General features: G+C 40.8%; 1 protein-coding gene and 1 long non-coding RNA gene across 6 annotated transcripts in view; one reads left to right on the plus strand and one right to left on the minus strand.

Moving 5' to 3' along the window:
• AMPD3 (adenosine monophosphate deaminase 3) overlaps window positions 1-14,842 on the minus strand; it is a 33,030-nt gene extending 18,188 nt beyond the window's left edge. For 3 of the 4 annotated variants that reach the window (XR_013182706.1, XM_054635830.2, XM_077179815.1), the window contains exons 1-6: window positions 14,299-14,679; window positions 11,368-11,593; window positions 8,724-8,919; window positions 8,162-8,327; window positions 5,920-6,139; window positions 3,349-3,478 (exon numbers count right to left, since the gene is read on the minus strand). Coding sequence is in view for 3 of the 4 variants with exons in the window: in XM_054635830.2 (XP_054491805.2) it covers window positions 3,349-3,478; window positions 5,920-6,139; window positions 8,162-8,327; window positions 8,724-8,919; window positions 11,368-11,593; window positions 14,299-14,320 (960 nt within the window). In the remaining variant the exon portion in view is untranslated. Of the gene's footprint in view, window positions 1-3,348; window positions 3,479-5,919; window positions 6,140-8,161; window positions 8,328-8,723; window positions 8,920-11,367; window positions 11,594-14,298; window positions 14,680-14,704 lie in introns of those variants that run through there. The other variant, XM_077179814.1, reaches the window with a different exon arrangement.
• A 118-nt stretch (window positions 14,843-14,960) lies between these two features.
• LOC143694329 (uncharacterized) lies at window positions 14,961-20,098 on the plus strand. 2 transcript variants are annotated; one of them, XR_013182708.1, is made up of 3 exons: window positions 14,961-15,064; window positions 15,885-15,959; window positions 19,956-20,098. It is a non-coding gene; the product is annotated as an uncharacterized LOC143694329 (long non-coding RNA). The 2 variants fall into 2 exon arrangements; XR_013182707.1 differs by having other exon boundaries at window positions 14,963-15,043.
• The last annotated feature ends 796 nt before the right edge of the window (window positions 20,099-20,894 follow it).

A 20,894-nucleotide genomic window follows, 5' to 3' on the forward strand; every position in this document is an offset into this window, starting at 1 on the left:
AGAGAAGTTGAGGTACAGGTTCACTGTTCACTCACAAGGCTTGTAATCAAATGCTTAAAAAGCAGACATCTGCTAATTTAATTCATTATTTTTTGAGATCTATAGGATTCAGTAGCATTTAACCCCACTCTAACTTTCCTTCTTGCAAGTACAACTAGTGGTATTTCAACTCTGTGGTCATGAAAAGCAGCTAGAATTTACTTCCTCTTTGTCTAACCAATAATTAAAAAAATAAAAATTCAGTTGCAATGCCCTCATCCAATGGATGTCACAGCAGCTGTTGCAGTAGAGCATTCAGCAGGGCTGTGAATGCAGAAACTGCATTCTCCCATGCACAGCTACCCACACAAGATTGGGCACCTGCACTAGTGAGCCTGCAGGCAGGAATGTGATGTGTAAAAGTCACTGCTAGGACATATCCTCAGGTCTGGTTTGCTGACACACTGAAATAGTGGCTATAGAAAGAAAGAATATCCAAAGAGGCTTAGGCTGGGATTTTTTCATCTTTAGCAACTGTATCAAAGCTATTTGCAGTGAAGGACACCTGCCAATTCAGTACATGGATATCCATTACAAAGGTAGCAAATAATGTTAGGTAAAAAAATCTATTGGCTTCACAAAAAAAAAAAAAAAAAAAAAAAAAAAAAAAAAAAAAAAAAAAAAGTGTCTGCTCTGAATTATCTGAGGCTGTTGGGCACAGAGGTCTACAGGAAGCCCTTCTCAAACAAATCTCACATACAAAGACAGACCCAGTTCTGAGTTTGTACCATAGAGCTAAACTCTTGTTCCTTCATTTCATTCTTCATGCAGGCAGTGCTATGTGGGAAATGTGTGTTGCCTGCACTTTGCTGTGCATCAGCTGGAGGACGTGAGGAATCCTGCTGATGGCAGGCTCAAGAGTCCCCTCTAAAGTTAGTGTTTTCCTCACAGACAGCTGTTCACCTCCTGTGGAGAGCCAAGGGCAGCCAGCCACACTGTCTCACCACCTGTGGGTTCTTGTCTGTCTACAGGAATACCTGTGTCCTTAGTAAAGGGCAATTTTCCAGGCCCAGCTTGCAAAACTATGCAAAACATATCTTGGGCTGCATTCCAGTTAATTTCAATATGCAAGATATAAACATGCATGTCCCTTATTTAAGATGAGCCTTATCTTGGGTTTTAAGAATAGATGATCTTACTGGAGGAAAACTCCTATTAAATCAGGAAAAAAGTGAGGAAGGGGGCAGGAGGCAGGGGAAAACCAGTAATATTTGGTTGTCATGCTAGCAATTGATCATGGCCAGCCTTCTACTGCACCTTTCTAAATGCAGCAGTACATGTTCACTGACTGACCTTGCCACTCCATTCATATCTGTTCTAATTCTGACATTTTCCATCCATTACTTTGGCTCTTTCATATAAGCAGATTGTACCAGGATCTCCACACTTGTGTCTGAGGGATGTGATACACAACTTCACCAACAGCCTTTGGGAAGGTGAATCCTGTTCCTTCCTTTCCTTGTGAGCAGTAAGCACTTAGGATTGACTTAACAGAGAGACATCTTGAAAACATAAGCTGAGAAGTGTGGCTTTCAAATGTTTCACTGCTGATACTGTTATTAACAAGGAAGCACTCCAAGGAAGTTACAGTTCCAAACATTATTGGGGTTAGCAAGACACAGGGGAAAAAAGAAGGATCATCTGGGGGCTTACAAGAATTGTGTCTACAATGCAGTTTACTTTCCAGAAAAGTACTACTTGTGAGCTTGCTTCACAAAAATACTTTAGGCAAGATGAACTGTGTGCAACAGGAATTTCTCAAGCAGTACCTGGCAGTAGGCATGGTCTCTGGCACAGCAGAGCAGGCTGGTTCCTGCTCTCTGCAATGTGCTCATTGCCAGAGGGGAAGCAACACACATTTTGGGCTTTTGAGCAATATGAATCCTTTTGTAGAGTGGCTTAGTCAACAGCAGGTAATTAAAAAATAATTAAGATATGCCCAGAGACATTGAACATTTGTTTCTAGATCAAAAGCTGAACTTAGCAAGTACAATCCTGTTAATTACAAGCTTCTCACTAATCAAACTGATTGTGGTAGTCACCTAATCCACACCTCAGCATGTCTCAATCACCACGTATTTTATTATTAAAGTCTCTGTCAGCTTCTGAAGTGTTTTCTCTCAATGTGGCACGTAGCAAATGTCTTTCCAGGGTTATGCAAGAAAACTGTCAGGCTGGGAGCTGAGTCTCTGCCACCTGAGTGAATTAGCTGACAGATCTCCCATCCATACATTTAACAGTCAGAAGGGTGAAATCCATTAGAACTTACCTGACAACTCATCTGCTTCCACACTTGTGATAGACTCTGGGAGAGTTTATTACCACAAACACACTGGGCATTATAGGGAAAAGCCAAGAGGACTTTTTGATGGACTTTAGTGCCAACCAAAACATAACAAGAAGGATTAGTAAACCCTGAAGTTGCAAAATAGAGAATTAGCTCTTCCAGTTGTGTAGAGAAACAATGCAAAATGGACCCAAAGTGGTTAAAACCACCAGCAACAATTGTGAAGAAATCTCACCTATCAAAATGAAGCAGTAACTCCAGTTACTTCCTCTCCACTTTAGGAAAGGGAAGCAGCCTAACACTGTTGCTTCCATGCTTTGAAGGGAATGCAGCTCCCTTGGGTGTCAGGAAATATGTCAGGAAATTAAATCAGCTCCTTGATTCCCCTACCTGTCTCCTAATTATAGCCCAGTGTATCTCAGAGGGAGGCAAGACTACAACTCAGATAATCTTTTTACTTAATATATCAGAGACTTTTTTTACCAGATACTGATGGCAGCATAAACCCTCAGTTTAGTTTCTGTGGGAGGTCTTTTGACATGTATTTAAACATCTATTTTCAATATGAAATGAAATTATCATCTAAAATCTATACAGCTGTTCCTACTACAGTCTAGTAGGATGTACCTACATGAAAGCAGAAAAATGCACTTGAATGTCTTTGAGTTCATTAAAATTAATTAAACCTCCATAAGGATATTTTTATTCATAATCCAAGTGAGCTTCATTTGCTTAACTCTGTTTCACTCTTTTAAAGCAATCTACACACAATTAAGCCCCTTTGATTCTGAATAAGTAAACAAATTAATTTAGCATAATCCAATTAACCCACGCACATTCAAGTTCATTTTCCTGGAGAGCTCCCATGTAGAGAAACATTAACATTCTTAAAATAACTTAATTCAGTTGAGTGGTGTGCACACACTACTTCGTGCATGTCATCTACACCTCCCATAAGAAAAGCAAAACTGCTGAACTCCTACTAAAACCAGTGTCATGCCTTTAATGCTTGTCACACTTACCTTTCTCACATTATAAAAGTCTCGATGGGGATTACTCTTCAGTTCTTTAAATTCCGACATCTCATTTAACATCTCGTGTAAGCTAAATTTAGATTCTAAAAAGTTAAGCCTCCGATGACAATATGTTTTTCTGTAAAAGAAAACACAAAAATGAACTGCAACTTAAAACCAGTTGTATTTCAAATTCAAAAAGAACATCAGAGTTCCCACAGTAAAAACAAAGTTGGAGTGTTTTATGAGGTCCAAGACAGATCCATTCTTTTTATCCTACTGGTTAACAAAAATGTAAGCAAATTTCAGACCTAAGTTATTAGTGAAGTCTCTAACAGAACTCTACATAACCATGTTATGTCCTTCAATGTGTCCAAGTATTCATCACTATACCTGTGCATAAACTGCAGTCCTTTTAGTAATAATGACCAAAGCATGAAACCTATAATCAAATGGATGCCAATTGCAAATTCTCTAAAATGGTACCTCCAACAGAACAATCTTCTCATATATAACAGAAACAACTTGTCATCCAACCTTACTCATTATGAATTTTTTTTAATCCTCCAAATTTATTTCCTTTTTCAATTTAATGTGAGAAGCCAAGATAAGATCCAATATGCTTTCATCTTTCATGCCTTGAGAACATATATGTTGTGTAGAAATACTTTTTTCCAAAATAATTTCTTGTGCCCTTTATAGAAAATATGCTTTTTTGTTCCTACTTGCCTACTCAGAGCTCCATCTCCACTTTCATCTTCTGTCATGTTTCTCCTTCTATTTTTAACCAATGACATGGGTTTTCTCGTTACCATCTGTCAATTCTTATTGACTCCACAATATTTTGGTAGCACTGTTAATGTAATAGCCTTCTTTTTCCTGCATTATTGTTGCCAATTTCTCCTCAATAGAACACAAATCCCATTATGGTTTTGTAAGCCTGTTTCAAACCCAGTCTTACAGAACCCAGTACTAATCAAGACCTGTTTGCCCATGCAGAAAGTCTGTTATTTCATACTGTTATCCAAAAGAGCACAAGCCTGAGGAGTAGGGGTGAGATTTCATCACTTTACCAGCAGCAAAGATTAAAGAACAGTGGTTCCTGATCTCTGAGCAGCCCCACATGTGATGGGCATAAATGACAGGAAAGGACTTGCTGCAAACAGCTAAACAACACCAAAATAAGAGCTTCTGCAACAGGATTACGGGAAAGACCTTTTTCTTTTGGGGTGTGCACATTTATTAGAGAGTGTGGACAAGCCTGCAAAAGCTTACTCTGAATTAGTGAAAGGAGCAGGTGACTGACCTACATTCACCACAATGCTGAGTGTTCTAACTTGTCCTACTGCAGCCCCTCTTACTTAGGGCTTGCTGTTAAAACTCTGAGGTCTAAGGCTTCAGTGCAAACGGCAGAAGGGCCTTCAGCATGACTCTTGTTTCTGGTTTTTCTCCTCATCCTTTTATCTTCATTGTCTGTCTGGGAATACAACACCCTGGAACTGGCATGTATTTGCCCACTGCTCTGTAACCAAAGCCTGGCACGGATTTGGAGCTGATAAGGCTGGCAGAAGCACAGGAGCTGGCTCCTGAGAAAAGGCTTAGGGAATGGGCCAGGCTTGTTCTGCCACTGTCACTGCACGAGGCAGACAGACTGACAGACAGGGGAAAGAATGCACCAGGCAGGGGCTAACTGGCCACAGCGTCAGTGATGATCTCTCCCAGGCAAAGGATCAGCAATGCAGTGCTGGCACACAGGGCAAATAGCTCAGAACAGTTCAGGTTCCTGCTTAGTTCCATCCTAGAGTGGATTCTTTTCCTTTCCTGGTGTTGAGGCCATGAGAGATGGTGTTGTTTCCAATCCTCAGCTAGGAAGTAAACTTAAAACTGGATGCACATGCTTTCATCATGCACTAGGCAAGGACATTGCTTTGTCATGAGTGTAACAACTATAGTACAGCTGTAGTCAGTGACATTTCTAGTTTTTAGAGACTTCACAGGAATTTGGCACTTTTGGGAAATTTTGGACTTATTTTGATTGTGCATACATAGGTCAGTTTTGCAGCATATGAGCAGTTAATTAACATCTGGAACAAATCAGACTGAATATTTATGTTGCTGATGTGTATGCTCTACATATGCAGGGTTTCTCTTCAAGCAGCCAGAGCAGAACAGACATGAAGGAATTTGGGACAACTGTTTAAAAACCTCAGGTTCAGCATAGGCCAAAACAAAATTAAATTAAAAAAAAAATAATTCAAGTTTCAGTTCCCATGCTTCAAGAAGTTTGGGTCAGATTTGACTTGAATGGAAACACTTGACCAATTTCTTGATGTTTTTCTGTTAAACCCTTTTTTGCCATGGTTGATGCTAAGAAACCAAAGAAATGAAAGGCAGCCATAGGTGGCACTGTATTTTTTTCCTTTTTAAGATTTTTCATTGTGCATTAATGCTTGAGAAAGGCAAAACAAAGCATTACTATAGAATGGGTATGCTGAGGAATTAAATGTCACAGAAGTGAGAAGTACTAAGCCACAGGTAAGCAGCAGCCTGAAGGGGCAGAGTAACAAAAGAGGAACATACGTTGGGCCATCTGCAATTAGAGCAAGAACGTGGCTCAGGTCAAGGGTGTAGGTCTGCAGGTCAGGATATGGCAAACTCCGAGGCTCATTGAGCTCCATCATCTCTTTGCTGTCATAAACAAAGGGAATGCCACCTTTCAGCTTGATAACATAATCCAAATTGTCTGGAGCATCATCCAGATTATAAGGATCTTCATTTTCTTCTGGGGGTGAATGGAAATCTGAAAGCAAATTTACATTCCAGTTAGAAGAAATAACTTACACAAAAGGCAAAATAACTACAAAAAGAACTTCCTGCTTCTGTGAAGCTTAATTTCTAACAGATCTCAGTATTTTCATTAAAATCACATTCAGTTACTATAAAAATCTGCTGTTACAACAAAGCTTTTTTCTGATGGGCTTTAGTTGCAGCCCCTCTCTAAAGAGGCCTACCTTAATTCAAAGGTTATATGTTATTAGAGTTCTCTGAACCAATGCATACAGATTTAATACTATTCTTTATTAATGTGTGTTGGAATGAGTTTGAAAATGAGTTGGCAGAAGTATTTAAATTAGGATGGTTGAAGTACAGTTGAGATTTTTGAACAATAAAGTAGTTGTTGCCTTCAGACCACATTTCTTATTTTCTTTTCACATTCTGACTCACTGTAGCAATTTTGGAAGTTCGTATTTAAGCATAGAATCAGTTGGGTTTGTTGTGTTTTGATTGGAGTTTTGTAGTTTGTGGGGGTTGGTTTGTTTATACGTGGTTTTCTCGGGTGAGTGTTTTGTTTGAGGTTTTTTTAATAATTTTTTAATAGCATCAAGAAGCATAGAAGCCAAAAATTGTACAACACAAACCCAGTTTATCTCTTGGCCTTCTGATCATAAATAAAATCACAAAGTACCAGAAGCACAGTTGGGATTTGTTCAGTACAGTTTTGTAAAGCCTTTAAAAAGTTCACACACACTTCTGGGAGATTTAGCTAGTGTGAACACTCAAACATTGTTCATAACAGGAGTGACAATCATCACTTCTTTTACAACATCTTATTAAAGCAAAGTGTCCTGACTACATTTATATCAACTGAACTATATTCTTTGGCTCAGTCTTAAGGAGTTTCTTCTTTTACCTGTTCAGTTAAGCCACCACAGAAAAGTAATTACCGGTCCTTTTATTCATCTAGATCACCTGAATGTGTGCTATAAACTGATACCATCCTTATCTCTAATATTCATAACTATCTAGCTCAAACTTCTGCTAATTAAGACATTGTGTAACAAGATTTCATTTTTTGTGTTGTAAGTTTAAAATCATAACTGTAAGAAAGTTATTAACCTAATAATAACTTGGAAATATCTCCCTGGCAGCTGTTCCAAAATATCTTTCCTGTCTTGAATATTCAGTTTACTGTCCTCTTTACACTCTTTCTGGAAAACAAACACTTGAAAACATATTTAGTCACCCTCTTTCAACCACTAAGCCAGTAATTGATTTAAAATATCACTTCAACACTGAAAATAAGTTGTCAGCACCATGGACACATCTACAGTGACCCATCTGTACAGACCAAAGGTTGCTCCTCACAGCCTAATCCAGAAATGAGCAGTGCAAACAGTTTAATGCACAAGCAAAGCTTTCAAGACACAACCCACCTAAGAGACAAAAATAATTTGTGACACACATAGTGGGGGAATATGTTCAACTTAATAAGCCTCGTTGAGAGATCAGTTTATTTACCCAGGCAGAATGCCAAACAAATATGACTCTACAGCTTCCAGTCTTCACCTGGCAAGTGTAGCCGCCCTGTGACATTCCTGACTCAGGGCTTGCTAACTGGCATGTCTGTATCATGCTTCAATTTATGATGTAGATGAGCTCATCAACCCTTTTAGTTCCATATGCCAAGATGAGGAGGAATGACTTCACTTTAAGCCACAGCCATACAAGCTTTTTCCTGAGGGAGCATAAGTATGCTACTTAACATCCTATTTGCTTAGGAAATAAAGTAATCAATGAGAGTCTAGTCTTGGCTTTTAGGTTTTGACAGCTTCAAAGTTCCAAATTAGATACAGGATTTATAACTTAGGCCTGTTAGCGATTCTCCACTCAATAACACAATAAATTACAAAGACAGTCAGAAGAGATCATCACAAAAATACAACTTTCCTTTACTACAGTATTGCATGGGTTTAATTCTGTATTTTAAAATAATGTTTGAATTTTTTAGAATGTAATTAAATATTTTAAAATGGGTATTCACCTGGGTACACCTCATCTTCAACCTTCCATTTTTGATCCCTCATGCTGCACAGGTACTGAGATGTTGTTCTCGGGAAGCGATGGTAGGCAAGGCGTGAGTACTTCTCTCGGATGAGCAGAGCTTTCACCAGGCTCTTGGCAGCTTGTTCATAGTCATCAACTGTAACCTGGAAGGAAAACCTGGATAAATACTGGAAAAAAATAGCAGTTCTAGCATAGAACTGTGTGGGGCTTGACCATAAGGATCTTGCCCAAGGAGTTACTAAGCCAGTGACAGTACAGAATCCAAACACAATATACAAAACACAGAAAAATGTTTTTATCCTACCATATATTACCTATTTATTGGACAGCTGATTATGTTTTGATCCAATTTATTATTAAAAACAGTATCAAACAACCTGACCTTAACTTCTAACTGTCTAACAAATCCCTGTATTCATAAAGCAATTTAGATTTTATTGCAGAGAGCCATCATATTGGCATTTTACACTTGATGTACATATATAGGACCTTTTTTACACCCTCTAGATATAGAAAGTGGGAAAACAATAGTTTCTTACCCCTGCACAGTAGTCCCCACTAATTGAAACTCTCTGGAATTCTGGTACATCATATGGCACTTGGACTGGCACAAAAGCACTTGGAACAACTGGCGTTGCAGGAGACAGGACAGGTTTGGCCGGTGGTGCTTTCCATTCCTGAGGTGGAATTTGTAATGACAAAGACTGGGATCTAATCATCTTGAAACTTTTCTTCCTAAGAATTCATGGTATAAAACATAAAATAAGCCATGGTATAAAACACTTAATACACTGGAAAACTGATTACAGCAAAGAAATCACCCCCTAGGAAATTTTACTAATGAAAAATACAACAAAAATGCTGTTTCTTTCATACCATAGAAAAAACACTGATCAGAAAGTACTTGTGCTTTTAGCTTCTCTGTAATGACATTTCACATGATCAACATCACACACAAATGCACTTACCCTCTACATGAGTCCAATATGCCACCATTTATTTACAATCATTCTAAGATACCCTAAGATTTTTGTTTCATTTCTCACAACTTCAGTTTCAGCAGAAGTCACTGTGCAGAAGGAAAAGGTGATCACTGTGCTCACTTTAATAAGGGCCAATTCTTACAGACTGACAGCATCAGAATTCATGAAGGATCAGACAGAAACAAGTAAATGTAACATATGGAAATCATTCTAAGTTATCATGCTGTTACACACACTTCCTATTCTTCCCAAAACTTGCAAGACCTAAAGCTAGTTGTCAGACAAAACTAGGCAACAAAATTTCACATACAGTCATTCAGTTCAAGTTGTAAGGAAAAGGAGGAGCACCTAGTTATTCCTAGTTATTCCTTTGATGATACTTGAGCAGAAGGCTGATGTGGTTATCAGAGTGATATCACAGCATGGCTTTGATACACAAGCCCATTCCTCCCTTCACATAAATTTAAAAATGCTGCCTTTTCTCATGAAAGCTGTGATAGATGTGCACTTCAGATAAACCAGCTAAAAACAAATGCTGTGTTTTCCAATGAAGTAATTGTAATACCTCAAGTGGAGCTTTGGAATATCTCTGAGGATGGAATTCAATTTCCTTACTCAGTTTAAATGTGCTCATATGTATTTTAAATAGTCATATAATATATAAATAGTATGTTATAAACTACCTGTGATAACAATTTCTTTTGCACTGAAATAGTCCCTACCTTTCCAAGTTAGATACCAAAACCTTAAAATGTTAGTAAGAATCAGTAACAAAGAAAAAGGAACACTGGAACATTCTCTGAAAGCTTCATATTACTTCTGTGGTATTCTTAAGAATAAGAACATGCAGTGCTAGTACAATTAACATCCAAATTTCATCCTCTAAAGTACTTGTAGCCACCTTGGAAATCAGCATCAGTTTTGAAAGGCAGTGTTTGATCAACTGAAACTGGAAACAGCACAAGCTGTACTTGTGTCACTGTCCCTTCAGTCCTGCAGGACAGGGATGAACACTTGTTCTGTTCCTACATGTAAACAAAATACCTATAATACCCCTTCCCACAGTTAAACCTGTACAAAACCTGAGTTTGTTCCTGTGAGGCAAATTTTCCAAATTAAAAACTAAACACACTACTTCAGGAGGAAATATATACCAAACATTTGTTTGACTGGAAACATCTGGTTTTCCTTTCTGTGCCTGTTTATGTCTATGAACATGCCAACTGGGAAATCCACTTGCACAATTCCAAACCCAAAGTCTCAGCTTGTATCATCAGTGAGTCATACCTTAATTTAACTAAATTGACTCTTCTCCCTTCTGTTCCAGAAACATGATTCCAAGTGTTGCCCAACTGTCTTTCTGCAGCTAACCAGGTACACGTGTGTAGCTATCACTTTCAAATGCTTTCTTGCCTGCCTGCTTTTTGAAGAGTCTGTACACGTCCAGCCCATTTGGTGTCAGGCTGCTGCTGAGCTCATGTGACTCCAGAAACAGCCCAGCAGTCCTGTGAAGCAAGACACTGGAACAGGCTGACATCAGGGGAAGGCTGCCTCTCTTACAGAATAAAAAAAAAAACCCAAACTCACAAACTAAAGCAAGCTTGCCTTCATTACAGCCATGGGTAACTAAAGGTAGAATGCAATTTTTTTTTTGTTTAATGTGCACTTTTGTGGCTGACAGTGGTTAGATTTTATCTCTGTGAGTAAAACCTCAAATAACCTCATTATGCCAATACCACTTTTCACCTTACCCCTTGATCTTAAATATAAATTCTTTGCTTTCATCTATTTTTGCAGAGACTAAAGGAAGCATCATGATCAGTGTTAAAATTTGCTGTTTCTCTTAATGAAACTAGAAAAAGAGGAGGCAGTGTTTCTTTTTCTGACTCTTCTTACATTAAAGACTCTTAGGGTTTTGTTCATTTCTACCCAGCTATGCTGTTTATTAAATTTGCATGAGCAATATCTGTGCTATTGCTGGGAACAGCGCTGAGACAACCTGACCACTCCAAGCTCCCTGGGGCCCATCTGATACCTCCTTCACAGGACAGAAGGACACCCCAGGGGTGGTCCTGGTGCCTGCTGCTGACCTTTCTCCTGGAGTAGTAAGAGGCAGAATGCTGTTTGCCAGGTATTTCAATACTAACTCAAACTCATTTCAAAAACTATTTTCCACTAAGAAAGCAACTACAGAACAAACCTTTTAGCTGTTTCCACAGACTGCTGTTCTGCCAGCTCCTTCTGCAGCTCCCTCTCCTTGGCCTCCTTCTGCCCAATAGGGCAGTCTTCAGGCACGGTGAAGAGTGACAAGGCATCCTTGCTGTCCTCTTCTCGCAGGACTTTGGCAAACACCTTCTCTGCCAGGAGCCGCACCTGCTCGTCCACCTCGGAAATGTTCAGCTTGGGAAACTGCCGGGGCATCTCGCCTGAAGAGGAACACAGGTGAGGAAGTTAGAGCTACAGCTTGAGTGATGAGGAAGATGTGCAAGAGATTGGGGGTTTTTCCATGGTATGCCTATCAAAATTCAGAGCTTGGAGCAAAATCAGAAGAAAGTAGAACAGTTCTGCAGAATTTAAACTAGCATGCAGTACACAAGAACCACAAAGCAGCTCTACTTTTGGAGCCATGCTAATTTGTGCATCAGGAACCTTGTGGTATACCCACAAAAATTCCTAAGCAGTTTATGTAGAGATTTACCAGGAGATTGCACTTACTTACAGAGTCAGACAGAGAATCTTTTGTGCTACAATGGATACTCTGCTGTGTGTTTTGCACCAAACCTGGAAATCACATTCACTCAGTTGCTTACCTTCTTCCTTGCTCAGTGACTTCAAGCCAACAGGCAAGGTAGAAAAGAAGGTTGTACATTTCCACCTCACCCCAGGCCTTGCACAAATCAGAAAGTCACAGAACTGCTGGGAAGTGGAATAGTTGCACAACAGGAACAAAGGTAGTATGGTTAACTTGGTGACTCCTTTTTCCATTTGTAGTAGGTCAGATCACGTTTTTGAATGTGGGAAGCAGATAGGTCATGGACTTCCATTTCTACTTGGCATTTAAATACTACTTTTCAAAAAGAATATGTTTTATGTTTTAAAATTTTAAGTAGCTAGGCTTTCATCATAAAATATTTCTGTTTTATACTAGCATCACTACTAAAATGCCGTCTTTATTGTTTCTTCTGTAGTTTCCTGGCTTTACTTTTATTCCATTTTCATACAATCCAGAATGTGCATTTAGCACAAATGGAAGCATTCCAGAGAGGAAAAAACACAGTGCTGATAAGCTACAGACCAGCATTATTTGTTGTGTACTATAAAGCTTTCTGAATGCCTTCAGTATGATGGAGTTTATAACAAATAAGATTAAATTCTTATTACATAAGTTAAAAATAGCTGCAAACATGTCACAGCAAATGGATCCAAGCACTGCCAGAATGTGAAGTCTGGGTCCAAAATTGGCATTTCAGAATTTCTAACCATTTTTTTGTTAGAAAAATGCAAATGTATTTTGTGAGATAGCATTCATTTAAATAATGACATACCCTGGAAGCATGGAGCATGGCAGTTTTTTATCTCTCCAGGCACAACTTATCAGGGCCCCCATTACAATTTTTCTGGAGGCATGCTGCAGGTTTCACATGTTGATATGTGATCCTTTTGATATGTGATCCTGTTGGTTTCAGCCTAAAAGACTCTAATTAATGTCCACCTGTTTTTGCAGTTGCTTTGAGAACATTTTTGCTTTTATTCTAAAAACAAATGTAGTATGAAAAGGTGGCAAGAATTAAATTGGACCATAACACAGCAATTTAGTGTTCCCCTACATTACTTTGCATTCTTATTTTATAAGAACCCATTCACATCTCCAAAGAAAAGCATCTCTGTTTTTAAAGAGCTGTGGATCTGACTGTGTTTTCTGCACAGGAGAGTATTTGTTTTGCAATTAGTATTTGTCTTTGTAAAGTCTTTGTAAAATGAAGTATAACCACATAGAGAAATTTAAAAATACATATATTTTTAGCTGAATAATTCAGTGACAATGCACTACCATATCTTAGTAGCATCCAAACTTAGGTTTGGTTTCTCAACATCAACCACCAAGGAAGTCATGGGAATTTGTCTCCTGACCTCACTGAACACAGTTGTCAGCAGCAGAGCCTGCCACACATGCAGCTGCCAGCAGCAAGAGCCTTTTGGGCTGCTTCAGCCAGGGAAAAACTCCCTTTATGCGTACTCAACTACAGTAAGATAACAATACTAGTACAATGTGAAATAATAATGTGTTTTCAACTGAGCAGAAAATGCTGAGCATTTTCCTAGTTTAAATGAACTTTTTCCCAGAGAATTGTGATCACAAACAGAAATGCAGTAAGAAACACGCTGCCTAAGAAACCACACTGTGTTTTAAATCCTTACAATAAGGTAGTGAAGAGATAGAAGGTATAGATGTAAGTACAATGCTCTACTGACACAAAGTTTTTTTCTTTCTTACAGAACCCAAGCTCATGTTCTCCACTCAAGCATAAGATGCTAAGACACAGAATAGTTTGAAATGTACATTCACCCACATCACTGCTAGCTCATGGCACCGAAATGAACCGAATAAACCTAAAATAGTCATGAGGCACCTCAAGCAATACTTGTGCGAGCTGTGCCATCCTGAATTGGAAGAGGCTTTTGTATCCAGTATCCTTCTATTGAACTGCTGTCCTTCGCCCAAGGTGAGCAACAACTAGACAATTTAATGGGATGGGGAATGGTATGAATGCCATGCAGTAAATGCTCTTTTCCTAAATATCTCGATCTAATAGAAAGGTTGGTTGCTCTTTAGGTCTGCACCTTTACAGAAGAAAAGAAAGCTTGAAACATGCTGCAGTAAAAAAATTATTAATAGATGGAATGATTACTTAAAAAGCAATTATCGATCAGGCATTTAACAGCCTTGAACCTATACCAAGCACATGCCAGAGCCGCCTCCGAGCTCCGCGGATGCCCCGCGGGCAGCGCCGCATCCCAGCGCCGCGAGCAGGTGGGGCCGGGCCCGCGGGCGCTGCCGCCGCAGGAGCCCCGCACGGCTCCGGCCCAAGGTCACCGCCAGCGCCCCGGGCCAGCCCGGCGCGGCACTTACCGAGCGCCCCGGGGAGAGCCATGCTGGGCAGGGCCGGGCCACTGCCGGCCGGAGAGACGCTGCCCGGAGCCACCGGCAGAGGAGGCGGCGGCGGGGGAGGAGCCGCTCCCGCCAGCTGCCGCCGCTCCCCGCTGCCGCATCCACCCGCGGGCCGCCCGGTACCGCAGTGCCGCGCCGCCCGTGCCCGGCCCTTTATGCCCCGCGGGCGGAGGAGCCCGTTCGCCGCGCCCCCGGCCCCGCCGGGCCGCCCGGCTGCCCCCGGGGCGGCTGCATCGCGGCCGGGGCGGCTCCGCGGCGGGCGGGGGGCGCAGCCCACGGGGCGGGGGGGCTGCGCCGGCCTGTCCTGCCCGGGCCGGCCCCGCCCCGGCGCGGGGGGCGAGCGGCGGGCGGGGCGCCCTGTCCGTACCTCAGGGAGCGCCGGCGCTGTCGCTCCGGGCGCCGGCTGCACCTGTGGCGGGGCACGGGCGGTGCCTCTTCCGCGGGGCCGCGGCGGCCTCAGCGGCAGCCGGAGCAGTGGGGAAAGTGTGGCCCCTTCCCCTTCCCCTTCGGCGGCTTGAAGGCAGAAGTCGCGCTGTCACATGGCCCTCGGCCGGCGCGACAGGCAGGCAGGCAGGGAAGGAGGGGCAGGAGCTCAGCCCCACCTGGATTCGCCTCAGCGGTGTCGCCTTCCCGAGCGCCTGTTTGAAAACTCCTCCAAAAGCGCTTTAATGTAGAAAACTTGGGTTCGAGATCAGAAAGTCGTGAGGTCAGTGCAGGATGACAGCCGGTGAGTGTGCTGGCGATGTATCCCAATCAGAAATGTTTTCAACAGCGTCTGCCCTTCAATGTCGCAACGCGGTGCAGGTGCTCGTCTATATTAAAAAATAAACAAACAAAACCCCAAGAAATTTTCCGGGTACATAGGCCAAAGTAAATAACTGAAGCTCAAACCCAGCGTGACTCAGCAGGAATGAGGATATTAAAATGTAAAATAATTTGACCTTATTTTGAGATTCTGGGCCCTGAAGCTGAAAGTTCTAGGGACGTTTTTTGTGACTTTGGGATACAATACTTGGAGACTAACCTGAAAACATTTAGATATAAAAGTATCTTTACGATGCAGGAAAGCACTGGGAATGCAGTGAGTGAAGTAGTTGGTGTAAAAAGACGAGCAGAGTTAAAGGTAGATGTCCCAAAACTAAGGATCAGCTAGTTCTGTGTCCCCCCAGCTTGGTAGGCATAGAAATGCTCCATGCGTAAACCTCAGGGGATTTTGGCTTTGGAAATTCCTTTACTTCACACAGCTAGTGAAGAAATGAAGTGAAAAGAAAGGAGTTTTCCATCCAAAAAATATGAGTTGCAAAGAAAAGCGGATATTTTGATTCTTAGACAAGTGGCAGCACCTTCACCCTGGTCTGGTCATAAAAAAGGCCAAGAATTATAGCCACAGCTGTTGTATGAGACATGTAGCAATCCAAAGCATTCAAAAATGAGTCAGCTATAATAATAAAAGAAATATTTTAAAACCATATTAATACTACAAAAATAGGCATTGTTTCTCAGCATGGAAAAACGACTTATGCTGCGTGTATGTGCTTTTCCCACAGTAACTCTGGATGTCTTCATCAGCTGCTTCTGGCAACACCCTGACAAAATATCTGCCACCCAGGAAACCACATACTGTAAGTGTCTGTACCTGTGACTCACGGCTGCCCTGCCCATTTGAGATGTGAGTAAAGCACACCTGTTGCTGCTGGCCATTCAATACACCCCTCAATTCCTGATCTGTTAGTTCTGCTTCCTTCCTTTCTCCCAGCCAGCTGTCTGAACTTGCTCAAACTTGCTCAAACTGCTATCAGGGCAGTTTGTCTGGAAGGTTAAGCTTGGTGTCCATCATATCATTATTGTGCCCTCCCTGCTGGATTCAAGTGTCCCACAGCCTTTTGGTTTTCTGTCCTCAGCTTGGCACATCAGTCTTGCCTCTGCACTTGATTTAATCTCTTCTGTGGGATGCAAGAGCTTGGCAGAGTTCCCTCTCGTGCTGACTTCGTGCCAACCGCAGTGAAAAAATAACGGTTTGGGAGATAACTGTTTCTCAGCTTTCTTACACACAAACGGGCAGCTCCACGTGCCCCCAGTGAAGAGAGAGAACGTTGCAGTGTGAGCTCACATGTTAGCAAAGCCAGAAAGGAGAACTTAAAATGCATTAGCAAAGAAAAAGCTTCTCTGAGCACTGAAGTACAAATCCCTAACTTTATAGGACATGGGGTACTTTGCTGTAGATGACCATGAGTGTTTAAATGAGCTTTCCTTTTCTAACAAATTGGAAAACTTCAAAAGCAAAACTGAGATCATAGCTGAGTAAATGCATCTACAATAATTGAGGCATTAAGAAAATACTATTGCAAAATCTGTAATAGGAGTAGGGTGGATTGTAAGGGTAGGGTAATGGCAACAAATTAACAAGAAAGTACTTCAAGTCCTCTCACATTTTGCAGAAGCAATTACTATGGTTGGTTACCTAAGAGCATACATTTGACTGGTGGGTCCAGTTTCCTGTTGAGTCTCTGCTCTCCTAATGAACAGTTCGCATGCATGCTTGGGGAATGGCAGTAACACTGAGCTGACAGTGAAATAGACACAGATGTTGCTGTTTGTACTCTTCATTGGCACCTACAAAACCTCAACCACTAAACGCTAGAACACCTCAGTGATGCCACTCAGCACCTTGTCTGCCCCATGAGGAGCCTGTCTGCCAGCCCTGTTTGTAGGTAGGCTGTACTTTAACACACCACATGCTGAAAGTAGTGCAAGTGTCTCCAGAGTTATTTTAAATGTTGGGATTCCCACTGTAAAATGTCAGTACTTTCTGAAGCCACCTGGGTGTTGTTTCACTTCTGTTGTGCAGCAAGCACTGGTTCTCTCAGGTAAATTTTGCACTTTGTAAAAATGTGTTTATTTTAGTCTTTTAAATCTTGCTATACAAGAAAAAGTTATCCACTTCTTTTTACCAAGTTACAGCTGATCACATTTATTTTTATTATTTTTTAAAATATGTATTTCTATTTTGTCTTCAACTTACTTTTAGTCTTACTTTAGAAACTATTTTGGTGACAGTAATACACTCATGATTATTCCAGTGCTCATGGTATTTTCTCTTCTGCAGTCTGTCTATTTTAACAAGAGGAAATGCAGTAAAAGTTTTAAATGTCAACATTTACAGAGGAATGGAACAAAATAATAAACTTCCCCTAAATTTACATCTGTATTATTAACATTTATTTTTAGAAACAGACAAGTCTTGTCTGGGAGATGATTACTGCTGGAATGCATATTCATCAAAATGGTCTCTCATTTTCACTTGTAATTGTTTCAGCTGTTGTAAGGGACTGCTTTCATTTGAGCAGTGCCTTAAAAGCTAAAGGAGTTTGAATTCATTTTGTAAATAGATTCATACATGTGGCATTGATAACAACAAAACACTAATGGATCAAATGAAATATTTCACTCTATAAAGTACCCATTAGTGGCACCCAAGTGATATTAGATCTAGTACTTGCTTTTCTGATCTTCAATCAGTTCAGTTAATGATATGCTTGGCACACATGTATTTACTTACTGAAGACTTACTGATATTCCAACAGAAAAAAACCCTCACAGTTAAATGAAGTTATCTCCAAAAGCTACAGGGGAGGTTTTTGCCAAATGTGAAATGCAGTTGAATCCTGCTATCAAATACTCTTCACTGTAAAGGAAGAATGATTCCTTTTTTAAACCAAATAATATATAAAAATTGTAGTAATTCATAAGCTGAGAAAATTGCTCCACTGAATGATTGAATGATACAAAGCCAATCATATCTGTCAGTTTCATGAAGTCAATAAATCAAAAAGCATCATATGTCTTATGCACTGCTTTTCAAAAAGCCTGCAGAAATGAATTGGGCATACGAGTATTCAGTCCTGTAATTGAATTAGAGCAGCTAAGAACACTTGGTACAGATGTTTTGGTCTTTCTCAGTATTGAGTTAAGGAAGAATTTGTAAATCTAGAAGTTTGTCTCCTACTCTAAATAAAAACAACAAATTTCTTGTGTTTTGGAGATTGTTCAAGGCCATCCCAGAAAGTGGGATGTGAGATGAGAACTAAGAGGAGAAATTTTGATTAGACCAAGCTTTTCCATAAACTCCATCTTCAGTAGTTGGAATATGTGCATACAAGATACTACTAGGCTTATATAAAATGCAAAATGTTTTTTAAATGATTTGTACTGACATTGGAACTGAGATTTCTAGGTGTGGAATCCACTTCCTGGGGGGTTTTCAGCCAAGTGACATTCTCCCTTCTGAAAGGATACCTGTGAGTATAATTGTCCTGTAGTATAATTATTATAAGGTAAAACACATGGAGTATGCAAACATAAACCAGTTTGTTTAAAACCAGAAATGGAAGTGAGAACCACAGAAATTGCAAAGGGATGTGACTGTTCAGCCATTGCTTTAAAAATAAACTGGGAAAGTACCTAAAAATTAGTACAGTCCTAATAATTAGAGTCTGAAGCAACATAAAAGAAGTTTTCTGTCAGTTTATAAATAGAATACACTGTAATACTTTGTTGCACAAGAAAGGTTTACAAGCAAGATGGGACTCTGATATGTTTGGAATTGTAAGTCATCATGTGGATGTTTGGAAAGATTTCTTTCCAGCCACTTGGCAAATTCTTTGCTGGCATCTGCTAATTGCCTTTGGCACAACAGCTGTGTAAAATGCTGGTTTAAGACCAGTTTGTCTCAAACCTGCTTAGCTTGGACTTTGCAAGTAGTTACCCCAGATGGAAGTCTGCCTTTCTCTGACTTTATACATAATTTATTGAAATTCTGGAGCTGTTCAAAGAAGGAGAGATCTGAATGCAGCAGATAAAGCTGTACGTGTAGCTGAGTGACCTTAAATCGGATTTATAAAACAGAATTTTCTGAAAGTTACATTTCAAATCTATCTCTACTACATTTCAATGTAGTAGAAATAGTTTTTAAGCACAACTCTGGTGTACAATGCCCTTTTACTCAACTTTGTTTTAAGAAGAATTTTATTTGCTCGGAATGCACATAAAATAAAATATTCAGCAAGCAACACTCTAATAAATTAGACAGTGCCAGTGCATGATAAATAATAAAAAAGTGTAATTACAGCTCACAGAGGAGAACTCTGTGGTCTATTTTGGGGACCCCTAAAATAAAAATATTCTGAATTAGGTGATTTCTGCAAAAATCAGTACAGAAATCTAACCTGTATGTTTAGAATTAGTTTACATATTATGTTTGTAGGGAAATGCAAATAGTTAAGTGCTACTCAGTTCTGTATTTGTATTATTGGCCATTAAGTTTTCTGTAATCATTTGTGATAAGGGTTTGCATCTGGGTTCTTTGGCCCTCACATTGGAAGTTGCCTTTCCAAAGAACAGGTATCTGTGGGATGCAGATGGAGCACATAACTGTCCAGGAACTGGAAAATGCAAGATAGGGTTTAAACATGACTTTACACAAAGGTCACATATCCTTAAATAAACCCTGGGTTAAGTGTTGTTGAACTTTTATCCTTACATGAACTCCAGGCAAGGTGCTGCTGAACTGTAGCTTTCCCTGTCCCCAAATTATCCCCCATCTTCTCTTTGTTTTACAGGTGTATTTTCCAAGTCTCTCCTCTCACAAGTGTCAGTGAAAGTCTGCAACCTCCAACCTGAGTTCATTTGTACATGGGGATTCCTAGTGGCCATTAACAGCCCAAATAAACTTGCCCTGTGTTCCTTGCCTAGTGCTAAGCAAGCAGAGTTGGCAAGAAGTCCAACAGAAAATTTTCTCATTCTCCTGTAGAAACTTAAACTTTCACTGGGAGTGGGAATTGTTCTATTATTTTTGTCCAATCTGCCTGTGTAAAATCGCTGTGGCCAGGCCTGTGTTGTATTTATGTTTTCACTGTTTGGATGGTCAGATGTTGGAATGGGTGGTCAGATGTTGGAATGGGTGGTCAGATGTTGGAATGGAGGGTCAGATGTTGGAATGGGTGGTCAGATGTTAGAATGGGCTGCCCAGGGAGGTGGTGGAATCACCTGGAGGTGTTCAGCTGTGTCTGGGTCTGGGCGATGTGGCTGTGTGGCTTAGGGGTTACAGGGCAGTGCTGGCGTCATGGGGGACTGGATGATCCTGAAGGTCTCTTCCAAACTTAATGCTTCCCTGATTCTATATGAAAAACTACTTCAAAACCTCCTGTCCTCTTTCCATAAAGCCCACCTAAACTATCAGCTGTGGGAATCTGCACTCTGTGACATCTCCCATCTTTTTTATTTCTTTTCCTTTAGGCAGAAACAGCGCATTTCCTTTGCGGTGGGGCGGGTAGTGCCGGGCGCTCCGCTCCGCTCCGCGGGTGCCGCCGCCGCTCTCCCCGCTCGGGGGCCGGGGCCGGGGTTATGTAAAGAGCCGAGTTACGCAAGGAATGCAGATTTTCCCTTACGTAACCGCCCGCCCCTGTCGGAGCCTTCCCTGTTGATGCCGGCGCTGCCTATACATTAAGGGAGGGGAAAGCGGTGCTGGCGGGCTTGGAGCATCTCTGGCTCCATCCGCA

This window comes from Agelaius phoeniceus, chromosome 6, assembly GCF_051311805.1.
Source record: "Agelaius phoeniceus isolate bAgePho1 chromosome 6, bAgePho1.hap1, whole genome shotgun sequence".
NCBI classification, from domain to species: domain Eukaryota; kingdom Metazoa; phylum Chordata; class Aves; order Passeriformes; family Icteridae; genus Agelaius; species Agelaius phoeniceus.